Genomic DNA, 12,396 nt, shown 5'->3' with positions numbered 1-12,396 from the left:
TTATAAATAAAAAAACATTAACTTAAATAAAAATAATATTTTTAAAATTCAACGTACACTTTACTAATAAAAAAACATTAATAAAGCATTGAAATAAAAAAATACTACTCGTCGTCATCGTTGTCCTCACCGTCGGTCTCGTTCTTATCGTCCGCGTCCTCATCCTCCTCATCATCATTGGGGTTTTTGAATTGTCGTTGTCATATGTGTTCAGTCAAATCTTGACATAGATTATGATGTGTTTCACTGTTTTGTATTTCTAAAATCCTTGTAAAATATGTTGGACTACCGACTTGTATTACTGCAGTTGGATTGAGTATATCGTTCAAAGTATATGTACAAATAGTCCTACCCTCTTCTTATATTATCATGTTATGTAAAATAACACACACTTTCATCACCGTCATCAATTTTTCCCTATCTCGTGCTCGTGTTGGATGTTTGATTATGTGCCACTTATGTTTAAGGACTCCAAATGCCCGCTCCCACTACTAGAAAACAGCCCTTTAATGACGTGCAAACAATGACACACAGTGATTTACGATACGCAAAAGTGAGCGCCCTAAAAATAATGTCATCTCTTCTAAAATTTGAAGGATAGAGGACACGCATTTATGCGTGCCCTAAAATTAATGTCAGAAAAAAAAAACATGGAGGGTGCATATTTAAAATGGGTGTCATCTAAGCGTGTCGTTTTATAATTTTTAATGAAACGCGCTTGTTAATATCCAAGGCAGTAAATCGAATCCAAAATAATTAAAACCCCCGCCTCTTCGATCCTCTCTCATTATCCCTTGTTCCCCTTAGCATCCCAAAACAACCCTAAAGTCCCCCACAGATAACTAGGGTTTTTTCACTTCAACATTCTCCATACGATCGATCTAGAGTACGGCTGCAATGCTTCATCTCACCAGCCGACGACCGCATTAGGCTCGCCTCAGTGATCACTTCACCGGCAGCTGTGACTCATCAGTTTCACTCTGTCGGAGACAACTTCCCGATCCTAGTTTCCATCTACATCTGCCTCCTAAAAGATATGACGACACCTTGTTTGATCCTTTATCAAGAAGCGTGATGTTGAATCCCTAAAGTCCCCCACACGATAACTAGGGTTTTTTCACTTCAACATTCTCCATACGATCGATCTAGAGTACGGATGCAATGCTTCATGTCACCGGCCGACGACCTCATCTGGCGCGCCTCATTGATCACTTTACCGGCGGCTGTGACTCATCAGTGTCACCGTGTCGGAGACTGCTTCCCGACACATATAATACACGGCTTAATAAATTTTATTATAATTTATTTTTGGTTACCTCCTAATTGATTAGATCCTGCATGTGGTTGGTATATTGGTCTCTGTTGGGCTGCTAAACATGTGGATTTTGCGTTGATTAATACTATTGATTATGGAAGTGGGCATCAAGGCTCTCTCCCCCTATATATATATATATATATATATATATATATATATATATATATATATATATATATATATATATATATATATTGGATCAGAGGAACATGTGGATATTAAACTCGCTTGTTTCTGGAACTTTTGCAGATCTCCAATAAGATCCAGATCTCCCCTACCTTCTGTAAGTCAAACTCAAACCATAATTTGATCTAATCGGCTAATTTTTAACCTTTTTGTAGTTTGGTCTAATGTCTAAACACAAATTTTGATTTATTTGTTTATTTATAGCATCTTATTTTTTGATTTATTTGTAAATATAACGATTGTATGTGACAATGGAGTTCGGCACCCTAAGCGGGTAACGAAAAGCCCAAAAAGACGTAGTCCTAGCAAGAGCCCCGACATGAGCAGAAGCAGGAGCAAGAGTTTATCTCAGTATAATTTTTTATCCCCCCCCCCCCCCCCTCACTCTCTAATATATAGGGTATGACATGAGTTTGGTGGCTATTGGAACAACTTGTTCTTGATTTTCATGTATCACTTGGTACTTAATTGTTAATTAATTACTGAGCAATTTAGACCCCATATATGTGCTAATTTAGACCTCATATATGTTGGATGTAAAGTTTTGTATTTTGACTATTTTCAATTTTTTATTTATTGTTAATTAGTTACTGAGCAACTAATATTTATATTAATCACTTGTGTTATGTATTTTGACTATTTTCAAATCTTTTTACTTATTGTTAATTAGTTACTGACTAACTAATATTTATATTTGCTGCACCACGAGAGAAAACTGAATGAGGTAAGTGTTTTGACAGATGAAAACTATGGTTGGTATGATCTTCTGAAATCTGGTTAGGCACTGTCTAGTAATGGCATGGAGATCAACACTCATTTTGGAATTCATCCATTCTACATTGAAAAAGGTTGACCATTCATTAAATATGGTTTTGATATATGTTGACCTTCAATGGATATTAAGATATTTCTATTTAATGAGAGGTATTTTTCTATGCCTTAGGTAACAATCATTTAGAAACTAAAGGATTTGACTTTCTGGCACCAACCACCCATAGAAATTCCTTGCGTATACTCCGTGTTATGCAACTTAAAAAGCCTAGTTTTTTTTCTTCTTTCTAATGATGTGTTTTATAATTTGGGACACTATTTACTGTGTTTACAACTACATGATGTTCTTACTTATCTATATTTTATTATGCATTATAGTTCTGGGGAAGGAAGTCTAAGTGTTGGAAAGACAAGTTTAGTCCTTGCTCCTGGAAAATTCTCTGGACATTCTGTTGTTCGGATTAACTTATCAGGTACCTAAATTTCTGGCATTTTTTTGGTTGTGTGTATTTTGGATATTTCTAAATATTGTTGTTCATATGTACGATTTCTAATTAAACCATAGGCTGGCATGATGGATCCACTGCGATCTGACTTACCTGTTGAAAGTGAAGAAGGAATGCAGTTTGCTTGGTCTGATGGCATCATGTTGCAGGTTAGAAACAATTTTTACTAAACCCTAAAGTCTAAAGAATATATGGGTAACTCATACCTGCATTTGATTTGGTGTCTTGATTGAACTGCAGGGGTAGTGGGGCGGATAATTAGAAGGAATTGATGGCAAATTAAGCATTTAAAGGGATCCAACCAGTAGTACATGTTTTGTTTTTATATAATAAATACTACATTATGCAATATTAACAATGTATTACATTCACTTACTATTGGGATGATTATTTGTATTTGACATGTTAGTGCAATGAATTATCTTTCTTACTTATTGTATTTTATTTTGTATTTTGTATGACATTAACTTTTGTGTAAAGGATTGTATTTTTTGTATATATGGTATTTTATTTTCTATTATGAGACATGAAATACAAATTTAATTTGAAAATTAGTAAATCTATAGATAATTTTTTTAACAAAAAATAAAAATAAAAATTACAATACGCAAAAATGTGTGTCATCTTCATTTATGGCATGGCCTTCTTGACAGTGGCTTTAATGATACGCATTGTGTGTCATAAATGTGCGTCGTAAATGCGCGACGTCTATAGAAGACACACAAAAGTGTGTCGTCTCTCATTATAACAGGGTCTTCCTTGACACGCATTTGCGCATCGTCTGAATGTTTTACGACACGCATTTACACGTTGTAAAAGGTTGTTTTTCTAGTAGTGTCCACTTGCAGATTCATGTGCTAACTTGAGCAATTTTTATTTTTCATCGGTCGGATATGTGTATGACTTGACAAATGTAGTGTACTCTGGATATATCCCATCACCAAGGTAATATCCATAATTGTATTCATGTCCATTTACAACGTATGGCATGTTTGGTGCTTTACCCTGCAAAATGTCATTAAATAATGGAAATGCTCTAAGAAGATTCAGGTCGTTATTTGACCCTCCCATACTAAAAAATGCATGCCAAAACCAGAGGTCGTGGAAACAACTGCTTCTAGTATAACAGTAAGCACACCATGATCACCTCGCATGAATTGCCCTCGCCATGCTTTGGGACAATTTTCCCACACCCAATGTGTACAATCAAGGCTACCTAGCATTCCTGGAAATCCATGTTTAGCCTGATGTGTGACATACAACTGTTCCACATCACTTCTAGTCGGATTTCTCAAGTATATGTCACTGTAAAGCTCTATACCAAAAAAATGTGCATTCTCGACCGGTCCTCATAGAAACTTTAGATTCTACTAATACATGCGCATTTATACTTTCCACTCTACCAGTTCACACTTAAGCACATAAATATTATACTACTAGCTCTACTTTATTCGTTCCTTATCCTAACATACATGGATATATATTGTAGTACATTGCATAGTGAGATAACTCACCTGGACAGTTTCTCAGAAGATTAACAACTTTTTGGGCAATCCCACTGATGGGCAATGCACCAAACGAGTATTAACCTATCATATTATAGCTCATCGGTTCTTATGACAATCTGATAATGAAAGTTAGATCGATCACAAATCTCAATGAATACCGAGAGTTCTATCAAATAAGGATCAGCTAGGTCGGACAATTGGGAGGCATGACCATTTCGGCGTATAGTCTTTCTGAAATCTAACAATCAAGCCAATGTGACCATTCTATACACATCTCTCATAAGTAGATCAATCAGCATTATAACTGGAATTACTGATATATCCTATTTATACATTCATAATAACGACTATAAATATAAAAATAAGTTACACTTAAAGTATAGTAAGTATAGTCTAACTTACAGAGAGTTTCTAGTGAAACTGGAAGATTGCACTGACAGAACTCCGACCCAAGAACTTCTATTTCTCTGGCCCTTTAATGTCGTAGGGTCTCGTTAAAGTAGTCAAAAACTATGGAGTAAAGGGACTAAGAGTACAAGAGAATTCCAGAGGAATCTGGGTGAAAAGGGATGAAGAAAATGAATGAACGTGTCGTCTATTTATACTAGGAAAAAGGGTGTGTGTCGCCCGCTTAGTCGATGCGTGGATGATGTCGCATTGTCTGGGTGGTGACACGTTTCGGGCTTCTATTGAAGTGTCAACGTGTGTCCCACATGTTGTCATGTGTGTGGTGCACACAAGAATTCCTATTTTCTTTGAAAATTCATATCTTCTTCATGCGAGCTTGTTTTTCGACGTATTTTATATCCACGCATAGCTATCTACGAGATCTACAACTTTCATTTAGACTTTGTCGGCTAATTTTCACTTTATTTTTAAAGTTATATTTTTAATAGGCTTAGACTGTAAAAACCCATATAAAAAATCATAATTCTCTCATATGAATTTCGTTCTTGACTATCTTTATATCGATGGATAGGTATGATCGAGAGTGGGCATAGGCTTACCATGATATCATGTGACTCCGCCCGCCCTTTACACCATTCAATCCAACAAAAAGGAAATCCTTTTTTTCTTACAATCTTTAACCCAAAAGCAAGCCATCAAGTGAACTTCGTTAGCCATAAGAAAATGGATGTTATCATATAGGTGTCACCACTATTTCTAATTTCTCTAATCTTGTTCTTTCTTACCATATGATCTTAAGTGATTGATCTTTTAGGCAATCCAAATGTGGTGCTTAGTTAGAATCACGGTAATCGGGGCAACATGAAAAGCTTCGACACCGCTAATCCTCCCAAAAAAAACGCACTAATGGTTTTTTACTGTCACCGCTAGTTGTATTAAATTTGCATTGTTAAAACTGTGTTGCCACTATTTTCGCTTAACTTGTTACTGCTATTTGTGATGGTGCAGCTAAATATATCACTGCCATTTTTATGAATCAACTCAAATCTTTTCCCCCTTCTCTTTTTGCAATTACAAGCCCTAGACTCATAGCTACACATACAAAATCATCATCTCTTCCATTCATCACTTCGGTAATAACTGTTAGGAGATATAGACTTGCTGCTGACATGTAAATCATGGAGAATTTGCAAACAAGAGCTTTTTCGATTTTTCAATTTGCCACATCTCTTTCTAATATGTGGTTTTTTATATTTATGCAAAATCATTTTGTGTACAGGTTTCCAAAATTGATGTACATTTGGATGCAATAAAATGGAAGCAGACAAGATTAATGTTCTTAATGATGTTATTCTTTGTCTGTAACAATGAAGAATGAAGGAAAGGGGAAGAGTTTGATGCTTTAAACATTCATTGTTGTTGGAGTGGCGAGACAAGTTGCAATTGCACTCGTGGAAAACCATGGTTGAGCTAGAGTGTTTGTGAAGTACTAGTAAGGAAAGAGAGAAATAACAATGGCGGTGATTTGGCGATGAGGTTGTCAATGATGGTGACGAGGTTGGTGGTGTTTGGTGATGTGGTGGTGTTGGTATTTGTGATGGCGGTGGTAGGCTATAGTAGGTGGTGGTGGTGGTGGTGTGATGGTGGTTTTTTCATTAATAATTAAAATAAGTAAATAAGTAAAAGACAAATTTGACTAAAAATACATATTAGTGTAAAGACATAGGGACCAAAACTGTAATTTACTCTACATTTTATAATGTTCCAAATCATCTTTATAAAAAAAATTGACAAAATTGCAAGAATGACCCATGTGGTATGTTGAAAATTGACACTTTGGGTCAAACATGTTTGGACTAACATCAAAAGCTTCCTTTTGATGTGAGTTTGGTCAATTTTGTTTTGATTTTTTTATAAAATGACGATTTTACTATTTGTATTTTGTTTTTTCACTTTTTTTATTACATAAATCGAAATAAATTATATACCTCTCTCTCTCTCTCTCTCTCTCTCTCTCTCTCTCTCTCTCTCTCCAACAATTTAAAAAAATAAAAAATAAAAAAAAAATAAAAAAAATAGATACCTCTCGCTGGAAGCCATCGTATTGTCGGAACCATCACCCTCATCAGAGCCTCTCGCCGAAGCCGCCAGCCTCACCAGGCCATCTATGTCTCGCCAAAAAATAAAAATAAATAAATAAATAAACTTGTTAATGTTTTCGTTGGAGAATGAGTGAGGGTATCGGACAACGATGCGCTCTCTCTCTCTCTCTCTCTCTCTCTCTCTCTCTCTCTCTCTCTCTCTCTCTCTCTCTCTCTCTCTCTCTCTCTCTCTCGCACGTAATCGGACCTCCGTCAAAAACCACTAGACCTCAACGCACCATAATCGAACATGCAATCTGTTGGATATGTTATGTATCTCTCTCATCATCGACGAAACCCTTAGCAAAACCCTAGCCTCTGCCCCTTCCGTGCCGCCCTCGGTGTCGCTAACCGACAGCGGCTCTACAAACTCTAGTAGAGACGGCGACTTGTGGTTTACAGCACCACAATCGACGAACAACACCATTTCAGGTTTCAAACATCTATGACCACCTCCTATTATCGGGTTTGTAAGAGAGATGGCGGAAGAGGTGACATTCCATCTGAGAGAGAGAGAGAGAGAGAGAGAGAGAGAGAGAGAGAGAGAGAGAGAGAGAGAGAGAGAGAGAGAGAGAGAGAGAGAGAGAGAGAGAGAGAGAGAGAGAGAGAGAGAGAGAGAGAATGACTTTCCAGATCCAACGAGAGAGAGAGAGAGAAAGAAGGGGGGAAGAAGAAGAAAAATGACGTTTCAGATCCAAAGAGTTTCAAATCCAACAAGTGGCATCCCACCTCAGATCTTTGAATCAATTTTTGGATTTTGTGTGTGTGTTAAATCTATTAAAAAATCAATGGATATTTATGTTGATGTGTGTTCATGTAATCTGATTTTGTATGTATGTGTTCATCGGATTTGATTTTCTATATGGTTTTTGTTTCTAGGATAGTTTTTTAGCGGATATGAAATCGCAAAAAAGATTTAGGTGGAGATGGAGGTGGCAAACGATGAAAGTGGCAGAAGATGTTCTTGAGTGTTCTTGAATCTATAAATATGTTCTTTTTTTTTTTTTTTGAAAGAGCCAAAGCTAAGCAAACGTATGAATATGTTCTTAGGTGTTTATCAAACACACACACACGGAGAGAGAGTATTTTATTTTATTTTATTTTTTTCTGTAATAAGAAAACTGAAAAAAGAAAATATAAAGGGCAAAATCATAATTTTATAAAAAATCAAAACAAAATGAACCAAACATGCAGCAAAATAAAACTTTTGGATCACTGATACTAGTTCAAACCTGTTTGGCCTAAAATGACAATTTTCAACGAACAATAGGGACAATTCATTCTATGTTTTAGACATGCTTCGCTTCCCAAGCTTCAATTCATCTTTATGGCCTTCCCATTTATACTCTTTCAGCACACTATCTATCTATTTCAAAAAAAAAATACAATATAATAACTGTATGTGAATATACAATTACTTACAATGAATGAAAAATTCCCTCAAAATTGTGTAGAAAAAACTAACTTTCAGAGATTCTTGACCCCATCTGCCTCTCCCCTATTCTTCCCAACAGCAACAATTTCATTTTGCTGCCAAAAGACTTCCAAAACTACCTGCAAACACAATCAAATCATGATTTTTTTTTCAAGAAAAATAGTAAAATTTAACTTTAACACATGGTTTAAATCTTTAACTATTTTCAACTATCTAAAATACCCTTCAAGAAAAACTCAGAAACTATTGTGTACTAAAATAACTACTATCTATTATTTACTTGTGTAATGATGACAATGGGCAAATAAGCAATTTTGACACGAGAATGATCGAATCTTTTAAATTAACAAACATGTTGCAATTATAAAGAAATCTCAAAATAACATGCTGAAACTAACAACAAACCATCACATACCAGATTCAAGAACTGGGTTATGCTGAAAGATGATGGAATCCTGATGATTAGGTGGGATAGATTAGAAGCTTCAATATTTAAAGAGGGATGATTAGTAATCAAAGGTTTCCTTAGATAAATAACTTAACAAAACATACATAATTTGCATAAAACTCACACTTGGTAATCAATGAGATTCATGTCGCCTCTTTGAGTGGATAAATCCCATATCTGTGATAAAAAGAGATACAAATAACACTTATCAGTAAGTATCAACAAAGATACATTCATAAGTTCATGAATGCTCATTAAACTAACTTCCACATTTGATTCTTGTAATGTAAATATGAAAATGATAAGATGTATACTTTACCTTAGTTTGAAGATTGCAAAAGTCTTGATCCAAATTTATACGACTTCCAATGTGTTCTTGATCCACAAATCATAATATCCATGTGCAACAAGATGCAATCAAGTAATGAATTTCTCACTTCTTGCTTCAAACTTCAAACCCTAATCACTAACACCATTCACAATTCGTCTTCCAACCATCTCATTTTGCAATTCCTCAGCTTCTTTTGTATCACCAATCTCATAATACTTTTTCACAAGACACCCATAAATCACATCATCTGGACAAACACCATTCACAATCATCTCATCATAAAACTTTCTTGCTTCCACCATTTTACCACATCTACAAAGCCCACAAATCAAACAAGTGTATGCATGAAGATCAAACTTTACACCATTTTCCACCATTTTGTCCCTCAATTCCAAAGCCTCATTAACATTCCCATGTTTTAGATTCCCATCAATCAAACACGTGTATGCATTTACATCTGGAATCACACCCTTTCCCACCATTTCATCAAACAGTTTCACACCTGATTCTAATTGATCATTTTTACAAAAACTATCAATAAGAGCTGTATAAACAATAACATTAGGCTCAATTCCAACATCTGACATGTTACAGAAATGATCCATTCCCTCATGGACATATCCAAGTTTGCACAAACCATCAATTAAGACACTGTAAGTCACAACTGATGGGGTCAAACCTGTTTCATTCATTTCTTGAAACAAATCAAGAGCTTCTTTTTTGTGTCCTGATTTAAAATATGCATCCATAATTGTTGTATAGATCACAAAATTCGCATTTATACCATTTTTCTTCATTTCTTGAAGAACAGCCTTAGCATCTTCAATCTTTTTGTCATTACAGAGTCTTAGGATCAAAGTACCATATAGCAATAAGTCTGGTTTGAAGCTTTTGGCTTCCATTTGTTCCCAAATATTTGTAGCCTCACTTACGTTATTCAATTTTATATACCCATGAAGAAGAGTTGTATAGCTTTTTATGTTAGGTGATATACCGGTTTTAAGCATTTCTTGAAAAAACACATCAGCTTCTTTCATTTTACCTTCTTTTGTAAGCCCATCAAGTAAAGCTGTACATGTAACTGTGTTCACCATAACACCTGCCTCATTCATCTCTTTGATTAACTTCACAGCCTCCTGAATACAACCTGATTTACAATTTGCATCAATTAAAGAAGTATATGTGAATTCATTGGGAATAAGACCAACACGTCTCATATCCATGAAAAACTTGATTGCTTCTTGCATCATTCCTTCTTTACAGAAAGCATCAATGAATGTGCTGTAAGTTACCACATTTGGTTTCAATCCACTTTTCTTCATGTGATGAAGAAACTCAAATGCTTGTGGCATTCTACCAAACTTACACAAACAGTTTATCAATGCATTGTATGTGATCACATCAGGGTAACAACCGATGTTCTTCATATCATTATATATACAGATTGATTCGGTTAACTTCCCAAGCTTACCATACCCATCAATAAGTGAATTATAAGTAACAATATCTGGTGTAATCCCTAATGTTTTCATCTCCATGTAAAATCTTTGTGCACCTTCCATGTCTCCTACTTTACACAAATAATCAATCATGATATTGTAAGTGAATATAGAAGGCTTAACACCAGCCATAATCATTTCCTTGAAGAACTTCTTTGAGAAGTCTCCTTTACCAATCTTAGTTAATCTACCCAGAAATGAATTACAAGAACGTGCTTTTGGGAGAACTTTATGAGATTTCATCCTTGAAAAACACTCATTTGCTTCCTCAAATTTCCCTAATTCCACTAATACATTGAACAATGTGTCAAATACCCCCCACCCTGGACGACAAGCATTTCTGGTCGACCACATTACATCAAACACATCAAAACCTGGCAAAACTAGGGTAGAACTAAGCAAAGCTTTTAGAATACCATGAGCTTCATTGTAAAGCTTATGGAAAAACAAAATATGGGTAAGAATACAATAGGCCTCAGTCGTATGACAAAACTTAGGTCGGGTTTCAGCCCATTTGAAGAACTTAAAAGCTAACGTAGGTTCTTCGTTTAGTTGTAATAGTATTTTCGAAACCCAAATTGGGGCTAAACTTGAATCAAAATATTTGATGATCCTATAATCGTCCCAGCGCTCATTCTTAACAATTTCACAAATGGATTCCCGACCAAGTTCGTCTCCGATTTCGTCACAGAAAGCCTTACTCGAAAAAGGGTACCGAAATAAGCAGAGAAAACTGGTGACACAGAATAAGAATGTGTACGATGATGGTGATGAACAGTTGCAGAAAATTATTTTATTAGGATTCAATGGAGACGGTAAATTTCTTGTTGATGATAATAGAAGGCTTACGCGATGATTAGGGTATCTTGTTTTTCTTCCCATGATGACAAGGCTGCGAAGAAAGACGAACATCGTCCAAGCAAACTAAAAAAGTGAACTTCCATTCATTGTTGTTTTAAGCGTACGAATTTGTACAGTGACAGTGTTGTATTGAGTAGGGATTTAGTTGAGGTGGTGCTGATGGAGATGGAGGTGAAACCGTTGACGACGAAGCTAGTTAGGGTTTTAGGCTTTTAGCCACCAGGGGTTCAAGAAGACAAGCGGCAAAAGGTTTTTCTCATTCCATTCTATTACTGTAAATACGGTTCGGATTTGACCCGTTTTTTAATAGGTGGGCTTATTTTGGGCTATCTGCTAAAGGGAGCCCAATATTTTATTGGAGAATGACAGAATGGTTTGTAACTTTAAAGAATAAAGAGTGTGAAGGTGAACTATGAAATATGAAGTTTGAGTCAAATATTAAAACATGGTATTCAAATTATTTTCAACATTCATTTTAGGTTTTATAAGTTAACTATTTCTTTAAATAATATAAAATAAGTATAGAAAGAGTTTTATAAGTTAACTATTTCTTTAAATAATATAAAATAAGTATAGAAAGAAACTTACATAAATATAAAGTAGAATGTTCTTTATGTAAGTAAAACCCATAAAATACAGTAAACTAAAAGAAAAGGTATAGCCGTATAGGTATGTATATATGGTGTAGTGAGTAACCTTCACAAGAATTAGAAAATGGCCTTTAGTGCCAACATGAAATAATGTTAAGGCCTTAAGGTGCTAAAGGTGAATCATAGGAAACTACCTTTAAATATTATTGCAAGATTGTAAAATTTTGGTCCTATGGTTTGTTAAATAATGAAAGTTTAGCTTAAAATGTTTTGGAGTTAGGTCCAAAAAGTTTATAACTTAGTTAGTCTAAAGTTATGTGAAAACATTTAAAATGACAAATTTATCCTTTTAATTTAGTTTTTTTGTTTTTTTACAACAATTAAATAAGAAAATACA

General features: G+C 35.0%; 1 protein-coding gene across 3 annotated transcripts; it reads right to left on the bottom strand.

Moving 5' to 3' along the window:
* Window positions 1–8,024: 8,024 nt before the first annotated feature.
* Window positions 8,025–11,643, bottom strand: EMB2794 (Tetratricopeptide repeat (TPR)-like superfamily protein). Of its 3 annotated transcripts, none has more exons than XM_078983403.1 (5): window positions 9,038–11,643; window positions 8,843–8,895; window positions 8,686–8,753; window positions 8,301–8,389; window positions 8,025–8,201 (listed from the first exon to the last, which is right to left on the bottom strand). In XM_078983403.1, the coding sequence occupies exon 1, from the start codon at window positions 11,458–11,460 to the stop codon at window positions 9,178–9,180; it is 2,283 nt and encodes a 760-aa protein (XP_078839529.1). In that variant the 5' UTR covers window positions 11,461–11,643; the 3' UTR covers window positions 8,025–8,201; window positions 8,301–8,389; window positions 8,686–8,753; window positions 8,843–8,895; window positions 9,038–9,177. The 3 variants fall into 3 exon arrangements, with proteins under 3 accessions (XP_078839529.1, XP_078839530.1, XP_078839531.1); XM_078983404.1 differs by having other exon boundaries at window positions 8,025–8,197; XM_078983405.1 differs by having other exon boundaries at window positions 8,686–8,725.
* Between the last annotated feature and the right edge of the window lie 753 nt (window positions 11,644–12,396).

Source organism: Lactuca saligna, chromosome 3 (genome assembly GCF_052625555.1).
Source record: "Lactuca saligna cultivar CGN05327 chromosome 3, ASM5262555v1, whole genome shotgun sequence".
Taxonomy (NCBI): Eukaryota; Viridiplantae; Streptophyta; class Magnoliopsida; order Asterales; family Asteraceae; genus Lactuca; species Lactuca saligna.
The sequence above is the reverse complement of the archived record's forward strand: the minus strand, read 5'-3'. Positions and strand labels throughout refer to the sequence as shown.

Bases quoted from the DNA above. Each gene is read 5' to 3' on its own strand.
- EMB2794 (XM_078983403.1), bottom strand. From the start codon at position 11,460: ATGTTCGTCTTTCTTCGCAGCCTTGTCATCATGGGAAGAAAAACAAGA.